Source organism: Sorex araneus, chromosome 2 (assembly GCF_027595985.1).
Source record: "Sorex araneus isolate mSorAra2 chromosome 2, mSorAra2.pri, whole genome shotgun sequence".
NCBI lineage: Eukaryota > Metazoa > Chordata > Mammalia > Eulipotyphla > Soricidae > Sorex > Sorex araneus.
In genome coordinates this window covers 297,337,232-297,356,802 of record NC_073303.1, presented here as the reverse complement: position 1 = coordinate 297,356,802, position 19,571 = coordinate 297,337,232, and the positions used below count along the sequence as shown (strand labels likewise).

At 41.4% G+C, this 19,571-nt stretch overlaps 1 protein-coding gene across 5 annotated transcripts in view; it reads left to right on the top strand.

Moving 5' to 3' along the window:
• The window catches only part of FXR1 (FMR1 autosomal homolog 1), a 62,540-nt gene that overhangs the window by 8,780 nt on the left and 34,189 nt on the right, over positions 1 to 19,571 (top strand). For all 5 annotated transcript variants that reach the window (XM_055128200.1, XM_055128202.1, XM_055128201.1 and 2 more), the window contains exons 2-3: positions 11,480 to 11,532; positions 13,279 to 13,372. In XM_055128200.1, coding sequence (XP_054984175.1) covers positions 11,480 to 11,532; positions 13,279 to 13,372 — 147 coding nt within the window. The remainder of the gene's footprint in view (positions 1 to 11,479; positions 11,533 to 13,278; positions 13,373 to 19,571) is intronic.

Genomic DNA, 19,571 nt, shown 5'->3' with positions numbered 1-19,571 from the left:
GGTTGGTAGAACCTAGAGTCCCTGAGAATTGTTCCCAAGTCTGGGTGGCTGGGGAGATCAGAGGACCTGTGCACATGCTTTGCGTGCTGCAGGGCCTGTTGGATCTCCATCACCACAGGGTCTCCCCAGCACACTAGCTAGGACCCCACACTAAGTGTTTCTGAGATGCTCAGTGAAGACTCAGAAGTTCCACGGGGACAACATTGACTTTTGGACAAGTAAACTTAGGAATTTTATTTCCTTTACCTACTGCTCTGGTCCCTGTTTTGTCTTCAGTTCCGTGCAGTAGGTCCTAGAGCACTTTTACCTGTGACACTGCTGTACCTTCCTGTCTTTGTTTTTGTTTTTGTTTTTTGGGTCACACCCAGCGACGCTCAGGGGTTACTCCTGGCTTTGCACTCAGGAATTACTCCTGGCAGTGCTTGGAGGACCATATGGGATGCCGGGGATTGAACCCAGGTCGGCCGAGTGCAAGACAAACGCCCTACCCGCTGTGCTATCGCTCCGGCCCCTGTACCTTCCTGTCTTTAGGAATCTTTTCCCCCTCAGTTCTTCCTGTACTTGTTAACTGTGTAGATAGGAACAAACTTCGTTTTTTTTAATTCTTTCAGTTAAGGTGAAAGCTCTAGGAAGAAGCTACCCAGGTATTTTTGGGAAGTGGAGTAACTAAGTGCTTTGAAGTAACTTTGAGTACCTGGAAGTACCTTAGTTTAAGATAGCCTCTGTTAGTTTCCAACTTTTGAAAAACTTTTAAGTTGCTGAAAGAACTGGCTGAACTTGGCACCCCCTAGAAGTTAGTTTTTTCAGGTTAATAGAGTTGGTCATTTAAATCACAGACAAAAATGTACCTTTTTGTCGTTTTGGTTTTTTGGGACACGCCTGGCTATGCTTAGGAGTTTCTCCTGGCTCTGCACTCAGTAATTACTGCTGTATTTTGGGGACTGTCTGGGATGCTGATGGTGCCTGCAAGGCAAGCGCCTTACCTGCTGTGCTGTCTCCAGCCCCCAAAATGCACTCTTCTTATAGTGCTGGGCTTTGTGCACTTCACACTGAGCCCTGTGTCCCTGGCCTCCAAACACTGTTATTTTCCAAGCATTGCGTAGTCAGGATCATTGTTTCCCAAAGTAGGTGGTGCTGCCCCTGAGGGGTGCTGAAAATACTCTGGAGGATGGTAGTTTCGGGGTACAATTTGGGGCGCTTTTTGCTCATTTAAGATTTTGTGCATGCTCAGTATTTTTCCCCCTGAAAAAGGGCAGTAGACCAAATAACTTTATAATCTCTTCTTGAGACTATTGAAATTGAAGAGAAGTGTTTGGAGAGAAGTTTATTGCACAAAACAAATGGCTTAGTGATTATGTTTTTTTTTTTAAATTCTAATAAAAAATGTTTGATGTGTTTGGTTTTCTTTCTTTTGATCTTGTTAGACACGAGGCTCATTCTGACTGTTCATATGTTGATTAATCTATAACAGTAAGTTAGAAAGGACCAGGAGGACTGGTCCATGGTTATAAGCTTGCCCTAAGGTTAGAAGCTTGCCACAAGTGGTGGTGGGGGTGGGGGTTATGATAGATAAGGGACCAGTATGACAATGATAGTTGGAAATGATCACTCTGGACAACAACTGAGTGATTGGAGACAATTACTACAGCCTTTCAGTACCTGTGGTGCAGACTGTAATGCCAAGAACAGGGGGCGGAGAGAGGAGAGATGGGGGAAGGGGAGGGATGGGGAGAAGGAGAGAGAGAGAGAAAGGTAAGAATGGAGATATATTTAGAAGTTGGGTTGAGAGAGCAAGTGAGAATGCTAAGAATGGAGATAAAGTTGGAAGTTGGGTTTAGAAACTAGGGACTAAGTAGTTCTTCCATGTTTAGATCTGGAAAGTTTAGTGGAAGATCTGTACAGTTTCATTTATTGTGTTAAAGTATACTTCTCAGGGGCACGAAGGAATATGTATCCTGTGACACTTGTACTGAAAGTTTTCCTTTTTGACTCTTGTCTACATAAAAGGGGAACTATAAGCCAAATAATGTTGGCTGTAGCACTGTTTTCCCGTTGTTTATCAATTTGCTCAAGTGGGCACCAGTAACATCTCCATTGTGAGACTTATTACTGTTTTTTAGCATATCGAATACGCCATGGGTAACTTGCCAGGCTCTCCTGTGAGGGCGGGATATTCTCAGTAGCTTGCCGTGCTTTCTGGGAGGGATGGAGGAATGGAACCCAGGTCAGCCACGTGCAAGGCAAACACCCTGCCCGCCGTGCTATGGCTCCAGTCCGTATGTTGACTGAGATATCTTAATACTTAGATTGTTTCTGCTCACTTTTTTTTTCTTGCTTATTGGGTCACACTCAGTTGCACAGGGGTTACTCCTGGTTCATGCACTCAGGAATTACTCTCCTCTATTATATCCAGGATTTTCTTCAAAGATTTGATGATGGTGCTTTCTTGATTTTTATCAGTGTCAACAAAACCTTCTGATAAGAAACCTCAATCAGTCCTAAAATGAAGACCATTGATAGCTGAGGGAAATGTCAGAGGGCTAGAGAACATTGTAAGCAAACCATGTTTGAGCATGTGTGTGGCATTTACATCCTGACTGCTGTGTGTCTTGTATTTGGCTCCATATAGATGTATCTACTGTAAGATAGTTGTAAAAAGCTTCCTGATTTCAGGGATGCTAAATCATTGGAATTGGGGGAGCTGAGAAATTGATTGGGATCAGAGAATGAATCAGTAACTTAATAATTTGTCAAAGGGTGACAGTTGTTCTCTAAAATTTTGTAAGTTCCTGGAAAGAAAAACTTGAGATGAACTTCATGTAAATTATGCAGTTACCTTTTTCCCCATGTAAGCTTGGTTTTCCTGATGTAAAAAAAAAATTACATTTTCCTGATATAAACTTTAACTGATGTAATTAGGGGAAAATAAAGTTCACCCTTTCTAAGAAAAGCAGTACCTAATGAGTACAGTGACTTTAATTTATGTAGATTTTATTTAATCATTTTGCTTCTAGAAATACAGTATTTTTATTAGCAACTGCAGTTTTTGTTTTGTTTGGGGGCTGCAGCTGAGAGTGCTGGAGGGACCGGACCCTGTCACTCCAGGGACTGAGCCTAGACCTCTGGCCTCTTAGAAAGAGGCATACAAATGAAGTTATGTTTAGCTTTTGTGCTAGGTCAAAGGGAAAATAGAAACTTTAACATTTTTATGCCTCTGAGCCAGGGAAGTTTTCAAAAGAAAAACTTAAGTACTAAAGCTAGAATGACATGTATGTACGAGAGTTCTTTTTTTTTTTTTTTTTTTTTTAATTTATTTATTTTTAATTAGAGAATCACCGTGAGGGTACAGTTACAGATTTATACACTTTTGTGCTTATACTTCCCTCATACAAAGTTTGGAACCCATCCCTTCACCAGTGCCCGTTCTCCACCACCCGTAAACCCAGTGTCCCTCCCACCCTCCCCAATCCCATCTCCCCCCCACCCCACCCTGCCACTGTGGCAAGGCATTCCCTTCTGTTTTCTCTCTCTAATTAGCTGTTGTGGTTTGCAATAAAGGTGTTGAGTGGCCGCTGTGCTCAGTCTCTAGCCCTCATTCAGCCCGCAACTCCCTTCCCCCACATGGCCTTCGACTACAATGTAGTTGGTGATCGCTTCTCTGAGTTGACCTTTCCCCGGAACGTGAGGCCAGCCTCGAAGCCATGGAGTCAACCTCCTGGTACTTATTTCTACAGTTCTTGGGTGTTAGTCTCCCACTCTGTTATTCTATATACCATAGATGAGTGCAATCTTTCTATGTCTGTCTCTCTCCTTCTGACTCATTTCACTCAGCATGAAACTTTTCATGCCCATCCACTTGACTACAAAATTCTTGACCTCCTTTTTTCTAACAGCTGCATAGTATTCCATTGTATAGATTGTACGAGAGTTCTTGATCAAATTTTGGAGGAAGCAGTAATGAGCGGGGACTGCATTTTCTTTGCTTAATTAAGAGAATAAATGTGAACTAGCATTTTTATTCCTGGTAGATGTTTGGCTTTTACTACTTGAGTCATTAAAACTGAATCTTCATTTAGAATGCTGAACCTTTTCTTGCTGGCATTTTACCCAAACTATTCATAGTACACTCTTAAGATTTTTGATCTTTAGTTGTTGAGGTTTTAGGGTTTAAATCTACAGTAGACGGACTTGCTTTTTTTTGGGGGGGGTCACAACTAGTGGGTGTTTGGGCCCCTTCTGGCTCAGTGCTCTGATGGAGGGGGGAACCAGGTTGTTCCAGGGTTCTAATATGTACCTCCTATGTTGGAATTACACACTTCAGCCTGTTCCTCTGGCCTTGGATTCAAAAGTTTTGGGAACTGAGGATTGAAGTCATCTCGTGTCTGGTAGTTTTCTGATTGCTTTTAAAACTGTTATCTGTTTTATGAGAAATGTAATTAGTCTAGGAAGAAGGAGGTCATTAGTAGATTTTGAATCCTTTCTCAGGAGTTTTCCTAGACCTCTCTGTGTGGTAGTTAAGTGGGAGTGTTTTCAAAAGTAGCTAATGTATTTCTACGTCACACCCAGGCAAGGCCTTTGGTTGTTAGCTGATCACCTCCGGTTGGATTGGGGGCCACACCTGGTGGGTGCTTCTGGTTGGTTCCTCAGGATAACTGCTTAATAGTTCATTCCCTGTTGCTGATGATTGGAACAGGGCTCCCACTTGCAAGGCATGTATTCGTGTCATTTGAACCACTTTTTCTTACATGTTCTGTGTAAGATTTCTGTTCTATTTGTGATTAATTTTGATTTTTGTTTTAGATCTTTCTATCAGTAGACTTTAAGAAACAGTTTTGCTCAAATTAGTATTAGTACCAGATGGAGTAATTTACTATAGTAGATTACTGCACTGTAGTAGGGGCTAGAGAGAGAGTACAGGGGTTGCAACTGACGTGGTTTGATTCCTGAAAACAGCCTGGAGCCCACCCTGAGCATTGCTGTGCATTGGCCCCCAAAACAAAACAAAAAACCCCTGTAATAGCAAAAGCACACGATGATCTGATTGGTGATGATTTAATGAAAAGAGCCCCAGACAAAAGTTGAGATTTTAAGTTACCTACAGTGTCTTATGAACTTAAGTTTGGTGTTTCATAGTAGATGTGTATGGTTTTAACTTATTTCTCTAAAATGAGGGATCCGGAGGGTTTCTTTTTTAACTTTGATTTTGGGTTATACTGGGCTGTGCTTTGGGCTTATTACCCCTGGCTGTGTACTCAGGGGATCATTCCTGCTGGTGCTCACGAGACCACATAGAGTTCTCAGGAATTGAACCCCAGATCAAATGTTTTACCCACTATATGTCTCTGACCCCTAGCAGTTACTTTAAAACAACAACAACAAACAAACAACCTATTAAACTGTAGTTTACAAAGTTGTTCCTAATACAGTTGTTTCAGGCATTCAGTGTTCCAACACCAGTCCCGCTACCAGAGTGACCCGTCCACTATTGTCCCCGATTTCCCACCCACACTACCCAAGTCTGTCCACTTCTCACAGAATATTTTCTTTTATATTGCCTGTAACAACAAAATGGCTAATAAATTTATCTAAATACTTCAGTAAAAGAAAATTGGTGAAATTGTGTCTCATAGTGGTGATGTTAAAGTCATTGAGGATTTACTGAACTGCTTGTTGCTCCTGAAGCTTTCTGTGCTACTGTTTCACTTACTGAGTTCATCGGGCTTCTTGCTACTTTCCAATCTAATTTGTTGTTGTGCTCCTGTTGGGCTGCCAGGGTTGTGGTATTTGGAGGTTTTGAGCAGCTGCGTATGTGCGTATGTGGCCATATACTCCAGTTGCTGTAGAACTGGTCTGAGTCTTTGCCTTAACATCTCTTGAGATCAGCTGTGAAGCTGGACCATTTATGTGGTGGAGGCTGTGGGGTGTGGATGTGTCTGTGAGGCTCTCACAGGGCAGGTACTTGTCCACCCTCTCCTGAGAGGGCCTTAGGGTTTTCAGCCTGAAAACCGGTGTACCTGGGAGTTTGATGGGCTTGGCCTCTCCTTCGCCATTACTCATGAGCCTGAGGTTGGGTTATTTATGAGCTGGAGGCTGCAGGGCTTCTGCCAGTATGGTGGTGGCAGAGGACAGGAAGAGAGGCTGGGGATCGGCCTAGGGCCTTTGGTGTCCTTTGTTCCAGCTTGTTTCGCACACTCGCTGGCCATGGGTTGGTTGGTTAAGGCCACCTAACTTACTCCAGTTTTTCATGCTTTCTTCTGGAGTCTTTATTTTTAAAAGTTTGAATTTCTGCTTTGTTTTTGGTGAAAACATCCTTGTTCATTTTCCCCTATAATAGTCAAAGGTCTCAGTACCATTTTACATATTTAATTCCTCCATTTGTGATTTCCTAAATTATTTATACTTACTTTGGAATCTTTGTCAATGTCATCTCACAGGTTTTCTTGATTTTTTTTTTTTTTTTTGGGCCACACTGTATATACTCAGGGACTTCAGAGGACCAGAGATCAAACCTGGGTCTCCTGAATGGAAAGCACGAGCTCCAGGAACTTGAACTCTCTGCAGCATGATAGCTGTAGCTTTATTTGTCTTGGTGGCAGTGTGGGGGAGTTTCTGTGATACACCTGCCTGTGCATAGCCTCTCTGTTGGTGGCACTGGGGGACTCTGTGTGGTCTAGAGAATCCAGTCAGCATCAGCTGCATGCAAGGCAAGCACCTTAACTTCGGTACTATCTGTTCTCTATCCCTGATTGTGGTAACTTTAAAACAAGGCATCTGTCTGTCTGTCCTAATATCCTTCCTTGTCAAAAGAGCTATTGAGTTCTTTTGGGGGGTGGGGCATGTGGAGGAGACATACCCAGTGATGCTCAGGACTTAATTACGGGCTCTTGCTCAGGGATCACTTCAGTGGAGCTGGGGTACCATATGTGATACCAGGGATCGACCCCATGTCCCGGTGTGCAAGCCAAGTGCCTACTTGTTGTACTATTGCTCTGGCCCTAAAATAAGTTTTAATATTTAATAGGGAATGTGAAAGGAGGATATAAAAATCTCCAATAATTAGACTCAAGGAGGACAGTGATGGATAAATACCACTCTCCCTTTCCCAAATTGAATTTACAGCAGATGTGAGCATTATTGGTGACCCTGAAAAAAGATTTTGGCCAAGATTAAACCTTGCCATTTTTGTTCTTGAATATATAGAACACACCATTCTGGTAAACTACGGAGTATCAATTTTTTTAATAGCTTTTTTTTTAACTGTCCTTTATCAAATAGACACATTTACAGTTATCTGGCTATTATTTGTATCTTATCCCTAGACTCTAGGGTTTGGGGATTAGAATGTTTAGTAAGGTGTCTACTAAAGTTTTAAAAAGCCCTGTAGTTGAAGTACACTTTGAGGTGGCCAGGGACATAGCTCAAGTGCAAGGCCCTGAGATCCTTGGACTACATGCTTGCTGTCTGCTCCGCTGCCATCTGCCCTCAAACCTTGAGCAACACTGAGTACAGCTGTTTGCTTGAGCAGTTGGGCTCTGAGAGTCAAAGGAATAGTCCTGAGCCCTTGAGCTCTTCGGAGTGTGGTGTAGCCACTTTTAAAAAATAAAGCCAAAGTAAGCCACTCAGGGTCAAAGTCCGTAATTGGATTTCATGTTTAAAGGATATTAGTTTAAGATCAAGTGTTCCTGGAGAGTTCGAGGTTAAGTTGTTTGCCTTGTATCCTGCAGACCTTTTTTTGAATCTTCAGCCCCACATGTGGTCCCCCAAAGCACTGCCAAAGGCCTCTTGAGCATAGTCAGCAATAGCTCCAGGGCACAGCTGGATTCCCCAAATGTGTGTGTTTGTGTGTGTGTGTGTGTGTGTGTGTAAAATAGCATAGGTGTGAAGGCTGTTTTTTCTTAGTTTGTGAGCAGCATGTAAATTTGGGATGGAGGAAGGAGAGGTATAAGCCCGAATTTAAGTTTTGAAAAGGTTGTGTGATCTTAAGTGGAGCTCAGGATCTCAGCAACTGGGCTGAGGTATTTGGGGGTGCGTGCTGCTCAGATTCTGTGGTGCCATTCTCAGTGATGCTTGGGGGCCATGCTGGGTAGGTGCAGGGTGGCACGAAGACATGACCTTTACGGCTCAGTACCAGATCCTTAGCCACAGGCATTGATTTTTAGCTAGGAAAATGGAGATTATAATGAAGAGTAGAATTTCTTTGTAGATTTGAACTCTAAATTTATAAGTCATAAATTATAATGAAATAGTTTATTTTGAGGAACTCTACAAACTGCAAGGTGTTTGTGAAAGATTAGTAAATGTTAAAATTGAACATAAGACTAATGGCAAGATATATTGTACTCTTAATATTTATAAATGAGGGAATTCTCAGTTTCTGAAGTACTACTTAAATGGCAAGTGTGGAGTATAGTTATTATGCTTGTAACTTAGCTACGAAAGTGCTGACAAATATGATGGCTCAAAGTGAATGTGCGGATGAACTACCAGAAATAAAACTGGCCAGGAAGTCATCATTTGTAGTCAGATAATCAAAGCTTGCAATAGAATAGCATCTCTCAATGTTTAGCTTTTAGAGAAGAAAGAGGACTGTAATGTCCCCCGATTCCATTTCCTTCTCTTTCCTCTTTTCTTTTGGCTTTTTGGGTTACATCCATGCGATGCTCAGGAATTACTCCAGGCTCTGCACTCAGGAATTACTCCTGGCGGTGCTTTGGGGACCATCTAGGGTGCTAGAGATCAGGCAATTGCCTTACCTGCTGTATTACTGCTCTGACCCCTACCCCCAGATATTCAAGGCAGAGGAAGAAAGGTAAATCCTAATTTACAGCCCTTGCTTATGTCAAATAGAGTAAATTGTTCTATAGCATAAACATAGACTGTTGGAAAGAGATTGGAATCAGATTAGAAAATATTATAGTGGTGGGTGGGTACCAAGAGACTATAGGATTAATAGAAATCTATATTTTTTTGTTGGTGATCTTGTGTGTTAAAATGATAGTTTTGTTTTCACGCCCATTTGTTTTATATATATATATATATAAAATATATGGACTGGAGCGATGGCACAGCAGGTAGGGTGTTTGCCTTGCACACGACCGACCCAGGTTCGATTCCTCCATCTCTCTCGAAGAGCCTGGCAAGCTACTGAGAGTATCCCGCCCGCATGACAGAGCCTGGCAAGCTACCCGTGGCATATTCGATATGCCAAAAACAGTAACAGGTCTCATAATGGAGACGTTACTGGTGCCCGCTTGAGCAAATCGATGAACAACGGGACGATAGTGCCACAGTGCACTACAGTGCAGTATCTAAACAAGCACCTTAGTTGATTTTTATTACTCTATCTGCTTTGTAATTTTTCCAAGTTTTACTAGTCTGTATTTTTATACTTGTGATTTTGCCTTAAATTTTTTTTTTTCTTTGTAGGAGTTATTTACACCTGGCGGTGTGCTTACGAGTTGTTCCTGCTGTGCTTTGGGGGACCACATGACGTTAGGGTTTGAACCTGGGCCTTCACTGTGCAAAACATGTGCTCCAATCCTTTGATTTATGTCCCTGTGTCTTAAAATTCTCTCAGGATTATTTCAGTGAACATTTGGGGAGGGACAGTGATTCAAATTAGATGTATTCACTGCCCTGCTATTTATTTATTTAAAAAAATTTTATTAGTGAATCACTGTGAGGTACAGTTACAGACTTACAAACTTTCGTGCTTGCATTTCAACTATACAGTGGACAAGTGCCCATCCCTCCACCAGTACTATTTTCCATCACCAGTGGTCCCAGCGTCCCTCCCACCAGCCTCACCCCGTCTTCCCCCCACTGCTGTGTTATTTTAACTGCACTGTAGTCCTGTTGTTCATCGATTTGCTGGAGCAGGCATCAGTAAGGTCTCCATTGTGAGGCTTGTTTTTGGCATATTGAGTATGCCACGGGGAGCTTGCCAGGCTCTGCCATGCAGGCGGGATACTCTTGGTAGCTTTCCGGGCTCTCCGAGAGGGACAGAGGAATCAAACCTGAGTCGGCTTGTGCAAGGCAAACACTCTATCGTTGTGTTATCACTCCAGTCATCCTGTTATTTCAACCAGACATTGAAAATATATTTAGTTTTTGGTGTATATTATGGAATCTTCTGTGATAATCTCTTGGGTTTTTATTGATTGCTTTACTTTTTGGATCACTTTTGCCTTTGCCTGGAGCTTGGGGGTGACTATAAAGTGCCAGCTCTTATATCTGGGGCACCCACACAGAAAGCATATGCTCTACTACCTAGAGCTACCCCCGATTCCAAAGATTATTTTTGGTGTTTAAATTGCATGTTCTTAAAATATCAGCACAGTACAGTGTTGTGTTTTTCCTATGTTCCAAACATGTTTTAATGAACTGTGTACCAGTTACCTAGTATATTTCAAAGTGTGTAAAAGCACTTGACTGAGGTGGGGGACTTTGCACTTTTGATTGACAGTAATATAAAATTATTTAACATGAATTCACTTATATGTGTACCAAGAATAGTTTGCCCACGGTTATATCATGATGGAACATTTAAGTAACAGTTACTTTAAATCTAGGTCAATTTCTTTTTCTTGAATGTGTCAGATATTAGCTGTATTAAAGACTATAATGACTAATTTTAAATTTAAAGCTTAGGAATTGATCTCTGTTTATTGTTATTTTTGAACCGCACCCAGCAGTGTTTAGGTACTTTTTTCCAACTCTGTGCTCAGGGCTCCTGGCGGAGAGGGTTGAACCTGGGCCTGTGTCAGTTTGTTGAACCATCCAGTCCTTGACCATTTTATTGACTATATTTCCAAGAGGGCTTTGAAGTAAATTGCTCACTAACCTTTTTTAGAGCTTTCTGGAGGATGGGAGCTATTAAGTAGTACTGCTTAATGGGGTTGGGGTGACTCTTGGACATGAGTCTGGATGCACAGGTCACATGGTTCAGTGCTATCACTGGTGATGTGCTTTGGGTTAGTGCTACTACTCCCAGATTGAACCTGTGTTGGTCTCATGCAAGGCAAGCGTCCTCTGCCCACTGTACTCTCTCTAGCCCCCCTGTGTAATTAGTTATAATAATTGAAAGTATGTGAGAAGAATTACTACAAAATTCTTTGTGGTAAACATTATTTCACTTTAATTTTTATGATTGTGTGAAGTGCGATACTGTAATTGTTGGGTTCAAATTTAGAACTTGAAGATACAGTATCCAGTTCAGTATCCACTTACTATGATGTTCTGATCCTGTACAATTGTTTCTCCTATTATTGAGGTAATGATATTATGTGAAAACTCGGGTTATTTGGTTAAGTAGCTTCCAAGGTCATAAATGATGGAGATGCAATTTAAATGCAGGTTAACCTAATTCTTTTGAGTTAATCCTCCATAACTGCCTTTTTTAAAAAAAAAATCTAATATTTTTAAAATTAATGTAACATTTAATTGAATATTGACATGCTTTAAAATTTGTGTTTTATAGGGATTTATTAAAGATGTTCATGAAGACTCCCTAACAGTTGTTTTTGAAAACAAGTAAGTAGCTTTTTATTGATAGAACTCTTAATTTAAAGATTGGTGATACCGAACTGTTCGTTGCTTTTGATGTTTCTCCTGTCAGTGGATATGAACTTGTATTTGGGGAGTCTTGGGATTTTTTTTTTGTAACCTCTTCGTCTAATTTCCTGCACACAATTTTTACTCGTCTCTTTTTTCTGACCTTTGCCAAAATGTACGTGAACATGAATAAGTAGGTTTTATAGAAATAGCTGGCGTAAATGAGATTAAAATATGCTTTATTTTTACGGGTGGTGGAGAATGGGCACTGGTGAAGGGATAGGTTATTGAACTTTGTATGGGGGAAGCATGAGCACAAAGATGTATGGATCTGTAACTGTACCCTCACGATGACTCTCTAATTAAAAATAAACTAATAAAAAAAAATTTAAAAAAATATGCTTTATTTTTAAAGATCCAGAATGTTAGAATGATCTTGTAGGCCTTCCAGTGTCTTCTGGCAAAAATGCTAGATTTTTTTTATTGGTATTAATAGAAACTAAAATTAATTTGATACTGTAAGGGCTAGGTAATGTTTTAAATGTGTGAAAGATCATCTGGGCTTGGTTAGGAAGGGTTGGTTGTAATTTAACAGTATATGATCGAAGGTCAGAAAAGAACAGTTTCAGTTTATGTTTAAGTTGCTTTAGAAACTGCCTGGAAAAATAACTGCCCCTAAAAGCTGATTTATGAGGAAACCAGAATTGATTTCTTTAAGCAGTTCAGACAGTGCTACTGTTTAGACAGTAATGGTGAAAGGAAAGCAGCTCGTGGAAGCTTTTACTATGTCCTGCTGTTTTGCTTAGCATTGGTGAATGGTACTTAAAGGAACTTAACTGTGGAATAGCACCCAAGCTATACGATCTGTTAGAGTTCAATGATAGGAAAGAAATTTTGGCAGTTCAGCTTCAGACAAAAGTAGTAGCAGAGTGGCTTGTACATGTATATTTGCTACAAGGATTAAAAGTTAGCTTTCCGAGATTTCACCTACAATGTTTTAACTGTAGAAAAAAAATTAATGTGAAAAAGTAAAAATCTTTCTGTAAACTCAAAATAATTGAGACTTTATTTGTATCTAGATGAACAAGCATGCTATGGGGGAATTGTGTATCTTGGAAAATTCAGTGTATGAAGTTGTGCCTTTTGATAGCTTATATACTTAAAAATAATGTTAGGGGGCTGGAGCGATAGTACAGTGGATAGGGCCTTGCCTTGCATGCGGCTGACCCGGGTTCGATCCCCAGCATCCCATATGGTCCCCCGAGCACTACTAGGAGTAATTCCTGAGTGCAAAACAAGGAGGAACCCCGGAGTATTGCAGGGTGTGACCCAAAAAAAAAAAGTTAGAAATAAGCTGATCCTATAGCTGTACATTTGGCAGGAGTATAGTTGTGACATTTCCAGTCATTATGAATTTAGTTTATGCTGCTAATTCTTTTGCAAATATATATATATTCCTAGCATTAAGTAGTTTAGAGGGTATGGTTGTTATTATCAGCAATGTTAATTATAAACTTTGTTAAATTCATTGAAAATGTTGTTTTACTTCAGCAAACTACTGGGAAAATACTTGAAAGTTGTGTTTTTTTCAGAGAAAGATAAATGAGTTAACTTGAAAATAGAGTTAACTTGAAAAAACACATAGTACTAAGCAAGCTATATAGCTTCTTGTTAAGAGACTATTAGAATAATGTATTTTAAAATGTGTAATTCTTTTCCTTTTAGTTGGCAGCCAGAACGCCAGGTTCCATTTAATGAAGTTAGATTACCACCACCACCTGATATTAAAAAGGAAATTAGTGAAGGAGATGAAGTAGAGGTAGGTATTTATAGGTTCATTGTTTGCATATGGTTTTTCTAAATAAATATTTTTATAGAAAGATCTGTTTTGCTGATGGATAATAAATCTTGTTCTGTAGGCTTTGGTTGTGTAATGTAGCATTGCTTTAAATTTGGAGTCAGAACTGGTATTCTTTTCTCAGGTCTACTATTTTGAACTGGCCTTGGTTATTCCTTTACACGAAAGTGAAAATGATTTTGAGAATTTAGTAAGATACTGCCCTTTTAAAATTTTGATGTAGAAGAATTTTATTGAGGGTGGATACTATTTCAGAGGAGAATGTGGGAGGAGAGAGAACAGAAATAAGCAAATTTGTGCCCCCTAAAAAGGATACCTCAGAGTAGTTCAAGATAATGCTAATTTAAATGGCCTGTGTAGAATATGGCACAGAGAACTATAGATGGCATTTGCTATTTGCCTTCTTTTTGGTAATTAATTTTGTGTTTTTTTTCTCAATCTTTGCAAAATATTGGTAGCCTTCTTTTATTATAGGATCCATAATGCAGTACATTATGTTATATGTGTAACTATAGTATACTGTCTTACTGATTATTCTGGGAATATTGGAAAACTTAAAATGAAGAAAAGGAGAACAAAAACTACTGGCCAGTGATTAAAAAGCTCTTTTATAATTTACATATCGTTCCTAGCCAGTTTCTGTTCCTGCCTCCTCAGTTTTAAGTGCAAAATGGGATCCTTATTGTATTGTTTTTCTGTTTTATTTCTTTTCACACTTAGAGATTTTCTTACCTGTTTTCAGTTACATTTGCTGATTGTCATACTAGGGATTGAGCTACTGAGCTTCAGTGTACTTAAGGAATGCACTTTACGCTTGACACACAGCTCTCGCCCTTAATATGTCTTTAGGAAAAAGAAACTTGGAAGTAAATGTCAAAGGCATAAGGAATTTGTTGGGGATAGAAAATGCCACTTTTAATTTTCAGGAAGGTAATACTGATTCCTCCTAGGTGCTCAATATGCTAATAATACTGTCAACTCACAAGGAGTTGATAGTATTGAAGAGATAGATTTTCAGTTCTCAGTTTGGGTGGAGAAACTGGAAACATTGAAGCTTATTTATAAGCATAAACAACAGTACACACAGTCCTTAACTTTACTGTTTATTTTTCCAGTTGACTTCCATCAGAAGTGGGTGAAGTGGATGGTTAGGCTAGAAGATTGTTGAAAGGAGACTCTGACTCTAGTTTAGGTGTCAAGGCATAGTACATATATGTGTCTTTCAGAGCATTATCACTGATTGGATAGCAAAGCAAGGAGAAAAGCAATGGTAACATGGCTCTTGAAAATTAGTGTGAAATTGGATACTCTGTCAGATGAACAGTAGATTGTAGCTGTGATGCTTCTGGTAACTGTTACATCATGTTCACTGGATGCCGGTGAAAATGTGTTTCCAGTATTACTTTTTTCTAGTAACATTTGTGTATGAGAATGGGTGAAAGAACAGGACAAGCAAAGAATGGCAGTTTTAGAAATTTTCTAGAATTTAGCAGTGAGTCCTATCAGGTATTTTTTTGTTTTGTTTTTTTTTTTAATTGAATCACTGTGAGATAGATTTGTTAAAAAGCTGTTCAGGATTGGGTTTCATGACCATACAATGTTCATACAATGTTGCAACACCCATCCCTCATCACTGTACATTCCCCACCACCAGTGTCCCCAGTTTCCATTTTACCACCCTCTAATCAATCCCCCCTCCCCCTGCTGCCTCTGTGGCAGGCAACTTTCTCACTCTTTTTTGGTGCATTATGGTTTGCAGTGCAGGTTCTAAGAGATCATAGTGCTTGTTCAGGATGTTCCGTGTTTTGGGGGGGAAGGTACATCTGGAATAGTTCTTTTTAACTGGGTGGCAGCTTTGGGGTGAGGACATAACTGCTGGAGCTTCCACAGGTAGAGGTACAGGGAGGTGAGGAGGTAGCCCATCCTGACCCTGAGAAAGCCTGAAGATTTCTGTCACAAAACCCACATACTTGAGTATTCAGCAGGTCAGTATCTCAGTCAGTAAGGTCTGGACTGAGGTGGTGGAGTCTGACTGGGGGCATGGCAGTGATTTTGGATTGTGGGAGCAAGTGGCTGCAGGGGTCTCTGCTTGGGCAGTCACCAGGCTGACTTGCCCTGCTCTGATGTACCCCAGTTTGCTCAGCCTTGAGTGGGCACGAGATTAATTGTGGCTTTTGATCTCTTTCTAGATTTATTTATGGGTTGCTGAAGTGAGGGCTTATATGGCAGTGCTGGTGTTGTTTCATAGGGGTGACTGCCGGTGCTTCCAGGAGTACAGGGAAATGGGGAGAGGTAGCCCATCCAAACTTCAAGAAAGCCTGGAGATTATCATCACAAAACCCGTATACCTGAAATTTTCAGCAGATTAATCTCAGTGAGGCTCATCCAAGACTCTTGGAGTCCAGCTGGGGGCATGGCAACAATTCAGATGGTGGGAGCAGGCAGCTGCCTGGGGCTCTGCTTGGGCAGGCACCGGGCAAAGCCTCCCCTGTCCCATCTACCCTGGTCTGGTCAGCCTTGTGTGGGTCTGAGATTATGTATGGCTCTTGATCTCTTTCAAGATGATCTTATGGGTCTTTTGAGTAAGCTGATATATGAGCTTGTATGGCTGAGCTGGAGGTGGTTTTTGGGTCTGGCTCCTGCATGCCTAACTTTTGGTGGTTTCTTGGAAAACTTGGTCCTGAGTTGTTGAATTCGGCCAGAAGCATAGCGGCGATTTTGGGGTGTCAAGAAGGCTGTGGGCACCATCAGGTTGCTGATGGCCCTCGCCCTGTTCCCCCCATGTTCAGTCTGACCCATGGGGGGTACTGTGCCCTTGTGGCTCTAGTGGTGGGACCAGGACCGAGGTCAGGGCTGCTACCATTTGCGGCTCACGTATTCTGGGGGTGCGTAGCCACCAGCCCAACAGTACCTGCTCAGAGGGCACACGCCCCATCCTGGGACTCCAGACACTTGGTGCTCAGAGAGGTTTCATCCGTTCTATGCTGCAGGAGGTGCAGTCGGTCCGGGAATGAAATGGTGGCGGGACACCCTGTCAGCGTCCCCTGTTATGAGCCGGATGTGCCCTCACCTCAGACCCTCGCTCCTTGGTGGTGCCTGACGAGCCCACACACACATTCACGCCAACCCTGCGGGTGCTGCCGCCATCACCCACTGGTGCCAGTTGGGTCCCGCGTAAAGCCACTCTTGGAGAGAAAGCATTGGAAGGGCACTTCAGTCATTCATGCACACTTGATGGCCTGTCAGCCGTGCTGCGGAGCTGTGGGTCAGTGTGGCATAGCTCAGAATGCTAGCATCCCTGCAGGGGCTTTTCTTCTCCTTTTTTGCTTTTTGGCCACACCTGACAGTGCACTCAGAAAGTCCTCTACAGAGTGCTCTAGAGACCATATGGGATGCTAGGGGCTTGAACCCTGGTCTGCCTCTGCATGGCAGACACTCTGTCCGCTGTGCTAGCTCTCCGGCCCTTGTGGTGTGTGTTCTCTAATCCTAGTTCAGAAGATCTTCTCTGGTAGTTTCTGGATTGTTTTAGCTGTTTTCCAACCTGTGAGCAAAACATTGATGTAAGAGGTGAAATGATTTGGACATTGATTGCTATGGAGTGTTTTCTTTCACTTTTATCATCATCATCCTGTTGATCGTTGATTTTCTCGAGCGGTCTCAGTAACATCTGCATTTGTCCTAGCCCTGAGATTTTCGAAGCCTCTCTTTACTCGTCTTTTCCAATGGTGCCACATTGGAGGCTCTTTCGGGGTCAAGGGAATGAGACCCAGCATCTTCCACTTTGTTTATGATTTACAGTTCAAGTTTTCAGTTTTGGTTTTGGGATTATACTTCATGATGCTCAGGGGTCACTTCAGAATCACTCCTGATAGTGCTGAGGGAGGTGGGGGGAGGCATAGAGGATGCTGGGGATTGAACCTGTGTTCATCGTGTGCAAGGCAAAGTGTCTTACCTGCTGTACTATCTTGCAGACCCCAACAATTTTTATTTACTCTTTTTTTTTGTTTGTTTTTGTGGTGATGGGCAATCATACCAGGGCCTCACTGCCTGCAAATCTGACAGTTTTATCACAGAGATACAGTCCTAGCCTAAACGCCTAATAGCAAAGTAATTAAGTTTATTTAGGAAATTGGAGAGAGGGTCCAGTTGGGGTTAGGAAAAGAAGGTGGGAGGGGAGAGGTGGTAGGGTGGGAGGAGAGAAGAGAAGGGCGGGGGAGCGGGGAATGGGACTGATTAAATCCCGGTAAGCTGCTTTCAAGACAAGCTGTGTTAACCTAACTCTTTGAGGCTTTGTTTTTACTTTTTTAATAAAGTATTTAGGATTTTAATTTAATGTGTAATTTATTGCGTAGTATGGTTTTAGTTTAGGTATGTCATCACACTCAGATGTAAATATATAGATTATATACAGGGCATCTCTTGTTTTTTGGTGGGGGGGGCATATACTGCATTGTTAGAGATTCAATCCGGGTCTCTCTCGTGCATAGCTTATGTGCTAGTCCTTTGAGTTATCATCTTGTTCCATAGATTTATTTTACCTGGCAAGCTACCCATGGTGTATTTGATAATGCCAAAAACAGTACCAACAAGTCTCACAATGGATACATTACTGGTGCCCTCTCGAGCAAATTGATGAGCAACGGGATAACAGTGCTACAGTGCATAATATTCCCTTGGGGGTCTTTCCTAAATTCTGAATACTAAGTTAACATGAAGGCTTAGCATCTGATAAATAGCTTCAGTCCTGAGTGTTAGTTTCTAATGTATCATGCTCGGTTCACAGGTGCTGAAGTTTTGTATCTGTCTCACAACTTGCAGCTCTGCTTCTTTGAGGAGGGGAAAGGTGACCTTGATTCGCTCTTTAGTAGAAAAATTATTTGGAAAGGCCATATATGGTGACATTCAGGGGGTTACTCAGGAATCCCTCCTGGTGGTGCTCAGGGGACCATATGGGATGCTGAGGATTGAACCCATGATGCCCTAGAAGCTGTATTATCTCCGGCCCCTAATCATTAGTAACTTTGGAACAAAAAGGATTCAGGAAAAACCTTTCCATTGAGTTTTTAAAGCATTTTTATAGATTACTCTGTGAGATTTCTATTCTTATAGGTCAGGAATGGTTGAATATTGGCAATTTTAGCATACAAATGTTTGGCTACTTGAGCTTTACCTTTTAGTCAGCTTCTAAGACTTACATGGTATTATAGGACATACATTTGAGTCTTAGTTGAATAAGAACCTAAAGAAGATAGTATATGGTTTACTAACTGTCCTACTAAACCTGTTTCTTCATTGATTGTGATGAAATGAATATGTGGGGACAGTACTTGGTCAGTATATCATCACACTGTTTGGTAATGAGCCATTAATACTGATAAAGTGTTTAGTGTAATGCCTAATATTGTTTAGAAATTTTCTTGTTGAAAAGTGTTGAATCATTACTTTTGGTATTCATTCGCATTATGTCTGTTTAGTTGTGACTTTGAAAGACATTGTTAGTGAAGTTTGGTAACTTTAGGAACCAGATGAGAGTTTAAGTTATACTTTGGTTTTGTGCTTAAAATCTGTAGGTTGATTTTAGTTACTTGGTTTGGAGTTACTTGGTTGGACTCCTGAAGTAGACTTCCTGAATTTGATTCCTCACATTATATCCTCCTCTATCAAGCTAATTTCTGTTCTGTTATTTTTTTTTTTTAATTTAACCAAGCATGTGTGAGGGAAAATAGTAATCACTGGCTAGTTTTGTTTTGTTCTTTGTCACTTTACTTACAATTTTGCAGAAACAATAAAAGAATACCTAAGGTCAGTTTTCCTAGATTTTCTTTTTTTTTGGGGGGGTGTAGAAGGTGTACAACCCAGCAGTGCTCAGGGCCAGCTCCTGGCTTTACACTCAGGGGTCCCTCATGTTGGCTCAGGGGAACCATATGGAGTGCTGGGGGCCGAGCCCAGGTCTGCCTCATGCGGGGCAAGGGCCCCACGCACTGCTCTCACTCACTCCAGCCCCGGGTACCTGTTGTTGCAGAGTTGGGTGAGGCACATGAATGGCTTAGGACTAACTCCTGGCTCTGCTCAGAGTTAACTCCTGGTGAGCTTGGGATGCTGAGTCCGCCGCGTGCAGGGCAGGCACCTTACCCGTTGTACTACCACTCTGCCCTTCCAG